Raw genomic sequence first — 11,000 nt, forward strand, 5'->3', positions numbered from 1 at the left:
AGAGGAAGGCTGCTGAGGAGCTTTTGAATTGTGACCTGGAGGGGGTAGAGGAGGGGGCGCTATCTGTGAGGGCAGCAAAGTTCTCCACTGCGTGCCTCAAATCCCCAGCACCCTCTTATCCTCAGGGAGCCCTGCCTACCCTCCTCTGGGTTAGCAAAGCAGAGGCAAAGGTGGGCTAGACCTGACTAGGTAAAAGCCCTTCTTGGCTCTTGTTGCTACTCAGGACCCTCAGGCCTTGCCATACTGCCCACTCCAGGCTGCAAGCCTCTCTGGGCCTTTACTGTAGCCCATGGGGGACGTTCCTAGGTGAGTGCATACTTGCATGGATGACTCCAAGAGAGATTTTTCCAGCAATAGGCCAAGAGCTAGGGTGCTGGAGCATGGTAGGGAGTCCTGAATGATCTCCGCCTTTGAGAAGTCAGATTTTCCATGGTGAGTGGTAGCCTAAGATCAAGTGGCTCCTTCTGTGGCCACCAGCCTTCATCTTCATCTTGCTGCTCAAGGCCACTCCCCTGTCTCTCCCAAACATCTGTGGCACTTGCCCTATGTGTCCACTTGGCATGTCAAATACTGTGTGATGCCAAAGTAATATTTAGTGTAAATCTATCCAATGTATAAATTGAGATATACTGTACTAAAGTATTATTCATTGCTTATCAGAAATTAAAATGTCACTAAATCTTTTGTGTTTTTCTTGGCAACATCTGGCAATCCTACCTGTGGCCCCCAAGGCAATAGCCAATGTAACATTGGGGGAGATGAGATGGACAGGCTCTTTCCTCACACAGGGAGATTGAAGGGTGCTACAGGGAACCATGAGATTTCAGATTTATACCTGAATTGATGTCAGTATCCTCGCCTTCCTCATAGAGAACATCAAGTGTGTGCCACTGTGCTTGGAGAGGATGGGCTCAGGGAAGGTCCAGTAGTTCCTCCTGTGTGCCCTTGGAATGGAGTCAGGGGTTATGCAGACCAAAAGACTTCCAGCCAGGCACCTTCAAGAGAAGGTGCCTAGCGCTCAAGCTCCTACAGTGTGCTGGGCAGCTGTGTGAGCATGCAGTGTGGGACTGGCGACTCAGGGCCTGGCAGCAGAATAAGATCCTTCAAGAAAGGAGCAGGCTGCTCTGTGAGTAACCCCTTCTATTCTGTACGACCTGTGGACCGGGGAGAAGATGCTGTTGAGGAGCCCTAATACTGGGGGCTGAAGGAAGAGTAGGAAGAGCAGGCCTTAATGGGTTGGGAGCAGTGTATGCTGCATCCTTCAGGGTACAGAGCCCAGCTTGGGGAGCAGCAGTGTGGGCCTGTTCCATGGACCCTGAGATTTGGGAGAGAAGGAGTTTGTGGCAGCAGGCCCAGGCCATGCAGGCTTTTGCAGGCACTGGCTGGCACTCCAGGATGACAAATGGCTGGCATCAACTCCTGGCTTCTACTTGGATTTTTCCACATGATGGTCTCTGTGACATGTGCCAGACAAGAGCCCTTGTGAGGTTGACCTACAGTCCAGTTTTCAACACAGCCTCCAGCAAAGGCTGTAAGTTCTCCAGTGTGTTCTGTGTTTGAGACCAATGTGCATTAATAACCCCTGGGCCTGGCTCAAGGGTCACAAAGGGATCTCCAGAGTGAGGAAGATCTGACCTGGAAATCTATAGAAGTAAGGGAAGGCTGCCTAGTGCTCTTCCTTCGCACATTACTCCTGACTATCCAGTCACTTGCAGTAGGGCCACTCTGGGGAACCCAGTGTCACCCCTGTCTCCACCGAATCCTAGGTTGGCGGTCAAGTGCAGCTTTGCACTTACCCATGATCTTGGAAAATGACTTCATCCCACATTGCCTCAATTTCCTTATGGTAAATCAGGGCTTCTTTATGCACGTTGGAAGATAAGACAGTGTGTGGATGAGACCATGGATGAATAACGGGTGGGATATGGCTTCTAGCATCTTTTTTTTTTGCCAGTCCTGGGCTTGAGCTCAGAGCTTATCTACCCCTGACCTTCTTTAGATCAAGGCTAGCACTTTATCACTTGAACTACAGTGCTACTTTTGTTTTTGTTTTTCTGAGTTTATTGGAGATAGAATCTCATGGACTTTCCTGCTTGGGCTGTCTTTGAATTATGATCCTCAGATCTCAGCCTCTTAAGTAGCTGTGATTACAGATGTGAGCCACCAGTACCTGGCTCTAGCACTGATTTTATGCTTGTACTTTGTTGGCTTTTGCCAACCTGCTTGTCCACTTTGGCTACTCCTGGGTCCTTCTGTCATTGTGTGTGGCTGTTCTTCTCTGGCTAGTCTTTATCCCTATCAGAAGGCACTTGGATGGAGCCAGAGGTTGAGATGGAGTGATGAGAAAGTATTCATTGTGAGAATGAGAATGGCTCAAACTGAAACTTGGCAGGTCACTAGAGCCTTCGTGAGGCCACCATGAGCGCCTGTTGTTCCAGGCTCGTATTACTGGCAGCTGGGACACAGTAGCATGAATTGGGTCATTTAACTGAAATCTAGGATGTCACACTTTTGGTGGGACTGGTGAGCTGCTTCCTTCTGAGGACTGTGGGAAGGAAGCCTTCCAGGCCAATCCCCTTGCCTTGGAAATGTATCTTCTCTCCGTGTTTCCTTTTCCCTGTGTATGATATGGGTCTAGAGTTCCTTCTCCTACAAGGACAGCAGTCAGTGACCCTATCTTCCAAGTAAAATTCCAATCTAAAATGTTAGAGTTAGGACTTCAACCCAGGAATTTGGACACAAATCCTGAGCAAGGGCATTTTGAGGCCATAGGGTGCAAGTGGAAAGAATGAGCACATACAATTACACACTAAGATGTGTGTCATGTTATTTTTCTTCCTCTGATGGTCTTGGGCACTGAGGATCAGTGTCCCTATCTGCAAAATAGAGATTTATCCATGCATATCATATGCCCACCACTCTACATAGCTGTCTTGGAAAGGGCATCACCCTTGTCCTGGGAGGACAAGGTTGTTGACCTCTCTGCCCTGCTGAACTTTTGCCTTTCACTTCCTGGGACTCCCTGTCCTTGGATACTTATGAAGTAGAAAACCAAAGACAAGGCTTCTTCACCACTTTCCACTATCTAAGAATAGTGTAGAAGCACCAGGGCAGGGGCCAGGCCCAGCATCCCTACTAAGGCCACGTTGAACTCCCAGTCCACACCTCTGCTGCCTGCTGAGTCTGCTTAATATAGCTCCTTCCCATAATAACAAAGAGACCATGTGCCCATGGCTGCAGTCCCGATGACCGGCTTCTGGGCTGTCTGTCAGGCAAGCAGATGTCTGGGACTTGTTAGAGACAGTCATAAAAGTCAGCCATGCAGCATAGTGACATTTAGGCCAGACTCCCAGAGGCTATGGCCCTTGGCCTTTTGTCTCTGGGGATTTGTGAGCTCAGAGCTATGGCCTAGGTCCTCTCTGCTGGGCCATGACCAAGCACGGGCTGAAGCTAAAGGGAGAGGAAATCCATGATCTTCCGAGGAAGTAGGAAGAGCATGTCTTTACTTGACTTGGGCAGATCCTTGGCCTTAAGTCTTGGTCTCCACCTGTGAGGTGAATGGAAGTACCATATTTGTGCCTCCTGGTGGTATGTTAGGAAGAGATGGATGACCATGACAGCCTTTGAAGTGGAGGTGACCAATATGGGGAAGCTCCTCCATCCTGCCATGCTCTGCCCTGTGTGAGTCTTCTGTTTATGTTCTGAAGTCCTCTACTAGTCCAAGAGTCTGAGAGGCAGAAGACTTCTAGGAGCCTGCAATGGGGGAAACAGCTGAGTCTCACCCCAGACCCCACCAGACCTCTTTCTCATATCTTAGTCCTCTTTCCAGCCTGGGCCGTTAGCCTCCTTTATAGATTGGCCTAAATGAAGAACACAGGAAAGAGAAACTAGAATGAGAATAAACAAAACTAGGCTCTGGGCCTGTCTATGCTAGAGGGGTCACCAGCCCATATTGTCCCCTTCACCTACTCAGTTCTGCTAAGGATGGAGAACTAGATCTGTTTCTTTAGTAGCTAACACCCCTACCACTAGTCCTCTGCCTTGAAGAGAACCATATAAACAACCTGAACATAGGGAAAGCCTGGCCTTGCACCCATGGACTACTTCACATCAAGACTTGTTCTGAGAGCACACAGGTTGCTGCCCACTCCTTGGTGCCCTATAGATATAAAGCAAGAATAGATATTTAGCCCTCTTGCTGACACCGAGACTGAAGAGTTGCTGCAGGAAGCATTAAGACCCTCTTGTTCAGACCTGCTGCTTTCTGTTACCACACTAGCCCCAGGTGGGACATGCCAGGAATTAGGCCTTGGAGGAAAAGAGGAGCAGGTGCCAGGCTGTCTGTTGCTATGGCCACTATCCAGGGAGCACAACAACGAACAGTCTTGAACATGGCTCCTGCCGTGGTCCATGCTGCTGCTGCTTTCTTCTTTTTCCTCTTCCTTCTTGTTTGTGCTGGTCCTAGACCTTGAATACAGTCCTGGGTACTATCCCTTAACTTTTATAATCAAGTCTGGTGCTCTCCCATTTTGAGCCACAGTGCCATTTCTAGCTCTTTGGAGTAGATAATTGGAAATAAAAGTCTCATGGACTTTCCTGCGCTGGCTTTGAACCCACGATCCTCAGATATCAGCCTCCTGATTAGCTAAGATTACAGACATGAGCCACCAATGCCTAGCTGGTCCATGTTTCTCAATAGAGGTTACACCAGCAGCCTAAGATCACTCAGCTCTCAAGAGGCAAAGCCAGGATTCAAAGTTTTTGTTGCTGGGAGTATCAGGGTCTCTAGTCTGATGCTCTTCCAAAAATGATGGGTTAGAAATGTGGCTTTTTGGTAGAGTGCTTACTTAGCATGCTTGAGGCCCTGGGTTAAAAGTGATGCCAGAAACTGCTGAGGACTGCTGCATGTCCTCTGCAGAAGAGCGGCTAGGCTCTCTTGTAACAAAAATAGAGTATTCTGAATGGAATGTCAGAGGGAACTAACCTCTTAGAGCTCTTGGAAGTATCAAAAAGACATTAGCTTTCCTGTATTTAGATTATTAAAGTGTTTTTGAAAAGCTTCTATGCCCCATATTTTTTTCCATTCTTTAAAACAAAAAATGAGGCAAATTGTGTCAGTGCTGCATTGAAGCCACGGAGTGGAGGAATTAACAGACACTTCACAATGAAGAGTTGGGAAGGATGGTTGTGCAAAGGTATACATATACGTATATATATACATATATATGATTATTTAAATAAAGATATATATATATAGTAAAATTACTCTGAAAGGAAATGAGAGCCAAGTTCGTGGCACATCCCTTCACCGTATTCGCTCAGGGGACCCTGTGGCCTCATTCCCAGGGGACAGCACTGGTCCTAACTGGTCAAAGATGTCAAGTTCAGCACAGTGCTCAGCACAGGATACAGTTGATTCATGGCTGTCCTGTCGCGACCACCCACCGCTCCTCCTTCCTCTGCCAAGAATCTGCCTCGTCCTGAGACTGACAGTAGGTCTGATGGCCCTTCCTCCTCTGACAAATAGAACCTGCGGTGTAAGAAGGGACCTATCTGGGAGATTTATAGCCTGGCCACCAAACATTCCCTTAGAAGCTGGCAGCTACCTTCACTTCTCGGCAGGAGCACTACATCCAGGACGGTACCAAAGGGCATCCTTCAGCCTGACTGTGGCATCCAGAGCAGTGGCCAGTGGGGCAGCATCTGCTGTCTGCCCAGGCAGCAGAGCCTGCTGGGCCTGGCCTCTGGCACTTCCTGTGCAGTCAAGCAGGGCCTGGAACACATTAACGCCTTTTATTAAACCCATCTGCTCCCTATAAGAGCATCTCAGGTCCTTCTGGCTCCCCACCCTGGGTATGGGGGGAGACTGTACCCAGGCCACAATCATGTGACTTGGGCAAGACCATGGAGGCTCTAGGGGAGTTTGAGGAGATAGTGCCACCCTCACTGTGGGTGAGGCAGATGTTAAGAATACCTGCCAGATGGGATATATACTCTATAGACATAATGTTATATAGATTGATATGTATCTATGACATACAAACCCTCAGCTTAATTTTAATTATGTTCTAAAAAATCTATGTGCTGGGGAGGGAAATGGGGACCAAGACATGTGAAAGGGTATCAATGTATGGGAATTAATGCACCATCTACCTGGCAAATATCATGTAACCCTTCTATTAATTACAATAAAAATATACGAAAAAAAATCTATGTGCCAATGATTGTATATAGAGAATCCCTTCTTGAATACTTGTTCATTAAACATGACATTTGAAATATGATGTAAAAATCAATGTTAATAAAATCTTTAAAAAAACAAATTAAATTAAAAAAAAGTAAAAAAAGAAAAAAGAAAAAAAAAAAAGAATGCCTGCCAGGCTGAGCTCAGGGAGGACTGAAATATGCAGGCCTTTACTGAACCTCCTGGGTCTCTGTCTCATCCAAGACTAGGATAAAACCATGCTTGGTCCTCACCAACAAAGTTGCCCTTCCTCTCCTCCCCAGGAGTGCATCATTGATGAGGACTGTGGGCCTACCAGATACTGCCAGTTCTCTAGCTTCCAGTATACCTGCCAGCCATGCCGAGACCAGCAGACGGTGAGAATGCCCGGGGTTCTCCAAATCGACAGCACCAGGGGAGTCAGAAAGAAGGGTAGGGGCCTCAGGGGTTCATAGCTGGGCTCCCTGGAAGAATCCTCCAATGACTGGCTTGGCTGTAAAGGGGCCAGCTCCTTACTGACTAGGGAGCCAGCCATCGCAGCCTAGGATGTCAGGAAGCCACCTGTGGACACGCTGCCACTGTCACTGAACCTCACAGTCTCTGGTCACACTGTCTGCCTCGTGGATGGCTAAGAGATGAGGCCTAATACCAGTACCTAGTCCTGGGACACCTGTCCTAGTAGATACAAAGTGACAAGTCAGCAGCCCCCAGACAGCCTGTCTCTTTCTTTCTCCTCCTAGACCTGTATCCCAACCTCAAGATCTTTCTGCCAGTCTGTTTTTTAAGAGGGCAGAGAGAGGAGTCAGGAGAAAGGAGCATTCCCTCAGTGAAGGTTTAATTGAGAAACTGAGCCCAAGGCAAAGGGACCCTTTCCTCTACTCAGAAGACCTTTGGGATCAGATTTTCTTGTCATTCTTCCTTATAATGGTAACACAATAACTTAGGAAAATAAATGGGTTCCTGTTACCTTGCTCAGATCCTCTGGGATGTAGTAGCTGCTGTCCTCATAGCATTGGGTGGAGCCACGGGTCTTCATGTTGACCTGTAACTGACATTTCATTCCTGTGTGTTTCTGAGTCCCAACCACCTGTGTGCCATCCCCATAGGATGCCTTGGTCTAGACTCAACAACAATTGAATCATGCTGTTGCCCATATCTGGGGCCTTAGCTGCCCTTCCTCCCTGACCTGGGACTAATTAACAGGGTGAACCCTAAAGATATCCAGGTATCTTTCACAAAATCTGGGGTGTTTTGACACTTCCTATTGTAATAGCCATGCTCTTACCTTGGCCCTTTAGTTCCCACTAATGCCCCACCCTCTAGGACCACAGCATCCCCTCTGTGATGAGAAGGGGAGCAGATGAGTTCACCTGCATGCACGTTTCCAGGCTGAGCTGGTTGAGCTCCTAGGTCCCCTCCTTGTTTCTTTCTACCTCTTCCCAGATCTGCACCCGGGACAGTGAATGCTGTGGAGACCAGCTGTGTGTGTGGGGTCACTGTACCAGAAAGGCCATCAAAGGTGGCAATGGGACCATCTGTGACAACCAGAGAGACTGCCAACCTGGGCTGTGCTGTGCTTTCCAGAAAGGTAGGTGGGCCAACCTTCAGTGGACTGGCCTGCTGGGCCACAGCCTGTCACTTCCCTGCAGGCTCTTAAAATGCTCAGGACCCACACCCACACCTCTGTCAGACTAACTTTATACCTAAGAAAGTTCTATTCTTTCCTAGGCAAGAAATGCACAGCCTCTCTGCTCCCACCAGGGTGTCCAGAAGCTCCCTTTAGCTCCCACCCCAATTTTCAGCCTCCCCCATTTCCTGGTTCCTTTCTAGTACATGTTGCCTTGGTGCAGTTCCTGAAAGGGACCTCTGGGGCTTTCCCCCTGCTGGGACCTGCAATAGCTCCTGTGTCTCCCACAGGCAAGGCCTCATCTATCCCATCTCACTTAATCCCATCTTTCCCTCCACCCCAAACCAGTTTTTCCTATTATATTGACCTCTGGCCTTTGTTCAGCTTGAGCGCTTCTTTTCCACTCCTAATCTCTCCAGGTTATACAGGCCCTCAAAAGCCAGCTCACTTATTGGTAGAGCAGATCCCTGGCCACTCCAGTCCTCACAAGCCATTCCCTCCCAAGTACATACTGCTCTTTCAGTCCTCTCCCTCCTTTTCTTTAATCCTAACCTTACCTTGGCATGCTAAGGAGGTAGGAGAAGGCTACAACCCATTTCTCTTCTTACCTCTAGGCCTGCTGTTCCCCGTGTGCACACCCCTGCCGATGGAGGGAGAGCTTTGCCATGACCCTGCCAGCCGGCTGCTGGACCTCATCACCTGGGAGCTGGAGCCTGATGGAGCTTTGGACCGATGCCCATGTGCTAGTGGTCTTCTCTGCCAGCCACACAGGTTAGGTTTCTCCTGCTGTCTCTACCGGGGGCAGAGAGCACATGAAGTGCTATATAGCACTCCTGAAGAGCAGGAAGAAGTTTGGCTTGGGGAAGATGTGGATACAGTTTAGGGTGGTGTAAATGGAGGTGTCCTTGGGGTAACAGATTGGGGATTCTGAGCTAAAGATCAGAGGTTTGAGATATGATTGAAGTTTCCCAAGAAGATGACCCAGGGAGAGAGTGTGGAGGAAAAGAACACAGACTGGTGGAGGAGTTCAGGCCCTTCATAGTGATGAGCACCTGTCCAACAGGAGGACAGGTGCTGGCCAAGAGGCCGGAGGGAGAGGAGTGTACCAGAGTGTCACAGGCTGCCAGAACTAGCTCAGACATGGCCAGTGTCTCTGCACCTGTTTTTATCCTCCTAGCGGCCTCCACTTAACCTTCTTTGTATGTGTATATGTACACTAATATTGTGTGTGTGTGTGTGTGTGTGTGTGTGTGTGTGTGTGTGTGTACTGGGGCTTGATCTCAGGGCCTGAACTTTGTCCTTTTCATTCAAGATTGATTCTTGACAGGCACTGGTGGCTCACACCTGTAAACCTAGCTACTGAGGAGGCTGAGATCTGAGGATCACTGTTTGAAGCCAGTCCATGAGACTAATCTGCAATAAGCTACTCAAAAAGCATAAGTGGCACTGTAGTTCAAGTGGTAGAGTGCTTGCCTTGAGCTAAAGAAGCTCAGGGACAGCATCTAGGCCTAAGGACTGGAAAAAAAAAATTGGTGCTCTATAACTTGAACCACTGCTCCAGTTCTGGTTCTTTTTGGTTGGTTAATTGGAGATAAAAGTATCATAGATCTTCCTAATTGGGCTGACTTCTAACCACAATCTTCACATCCCAGCCTTCTGAGTAGTTAATCTTACAGGTGTAAGCCATAGTGTTGGCACTAGTCAGCTTCTGTCTCAGCAGAATCCAGGGTGTCTGAGCAGATGGAATTCCTTGTTAGAGGCCCAGGGTCCTCAGGTGTGCAGCTGATGTGGGGGTTTAGACTGTGCACCACTATCAGGCTTCCTGTCAGGAGTCCAGATAGAAAGACAGCAGAAAGGGCACCATGTGGCTCTGAAGTCCCAAACACCAGAGTCTACCAAATGCTACCAAGCCAGTAAAGGCAGTCCCAGGAAGCCAAGGCTACAGTTGTTGTGTAGTTGCAATCACTGGAGGACAATGTTCCAATTCATCTGTAGTAAGACACTGGCAGGAAGGGAGCCCCGTTGAGCCATATGAGGAGGTGGTGTGCAGGTGAAGTACAGAGCCTAGAGTCCTCCTGTTCCCCTGGCCAAGACACAGACTTTCTTTCCCCAGCCACAGCCTGGTGTACGTGTGCAAGCCAGCTTTCATTGGCAGTCAACCTGAGGACAGCCTGCTGCCCAGAGATGTCCCCATGGAGTATGAAGATAGTGACATCATGGAGGCGGTGCGCCAGGACCTAGAGGACCTTGAGAGGAGTCTGGCCCAGGAGATAATGCCCAGGGATCCTCCCACTGAGCTACTGGGCGGAAAGGAAATTTAGATCCAGACCCATGCAGTGGGGTAGATGTGCAATAGAAATAGTTTATTTATTTCTCCAGATGTGTCCTGTAGGTGTTGACTGGCCAGGCTTTGCCTGCATCCCCTTCCCAGTAAATTTTCACTTTCGGCGTGACAATAGGAGATGTTGTGTATTTGTCTTGTTGCCCTTTGCAACACAGCAGGGGGTGGGGCCCAGTGGCCCCCAGGATGTTGGCTACTTTGCCTCTATAGTGGACAGATAATATATTTTGTTCTATACCAAACTGAAAATTGTTTAAGGGAGAAGAGGAAGAATAGAATGGAGGCTCCCCTTGATGTATTTCAAGGGAAATATGATAAAGAGTGCCTGCAGAAATAGTCTCAGACTTTTCATGTAGTTCTCCCAGTGGCTGGAGGCAACTGCTAGGGACCAGCTGTGCTGCTCATCCCAGGCCCCACTCACCCACCCCCAGCTCCCACCTATCCATCCCTCAACCCTTTCCCTCAGCTCCTCCATCAGTCTTTTTCTGTCCTCACTCTCTGGAGAAGACCTTGGAGGCTCAGAGATAACAAGCTTCTTGTTCAAGTTGCACAGCTACTTTTAATGGGTGATCAGATGAATCACTCAGGTATGACAAGGCAAGTGTTCACCCATTTACCCCCACACCAGCCTCAGTGTCACTAATACCCTCAAAAGGAAGGAGAATGAGTGGTCCTTTTAGAGGCATACCTGGATCAAGGTCAGACTACTTTCTATGTCCTCTATGAGATTAAACTTCTATTAGAAACAACGTAGAGTTGGTATTGTTTTCATGGAGCCCAATGGCACAGACAGCGTTGCCTGTATTGGA

General features: G+C 48.5%; 1 protein-coding gene across 1 annotated transcript in view; it reads left to right on the forward strand.

The window, feature by feature from the left end:
- Nucleotides 1–10,771, forward strand: part of Dkk3 (dickkopf Wnt signaling pathway inhibitor 3) — a 29,434-nt gene extending 18,663 nt beyond the window's left edge. Inside the window, exons 4-7 of the mRNA XM_090348143.1 lie at nucleotides 6,508–6,600; nucleotides 7,667–7,811; nucleotides 8,465–8,621; nucleotides 9,964–10,771. Coding sequence (XP_090204269.1) covers nucleotides 6,508–6,600; nucleotides 7,667–7,811; nucleotides 8,465–8,621; nucleotides 9,964–10,171 — 603 coding nt within the window. The 3' untranslated portion in view covers nucleotides 10,172–10,771. The remainder of the gene's footprint in view (nucleotides 1–6,507; nucleotides 6,601–7,666; nucleotides 7,812–8,464; nucleotides 8,622–9,963) is intronic.
- Nucleotides 10,772–11,000: the final 229 nt, after the last annotated feature.

The sequence above is a fragment of the Megascapheus bottae genome, chromosome 16 (assembly GCF_031878675.1).
Source record: "Megascapheus bottae isolate mThoBot1 chromosome 16, mThoBot2.hap1, whole genome shotgun sequence".
Lineage (NCBI taxonomy): Eukaryota > Metazoa > Chordata > Mammalia > Rodentia > Geomyidae > Megascapheus > Megascapheus bottae.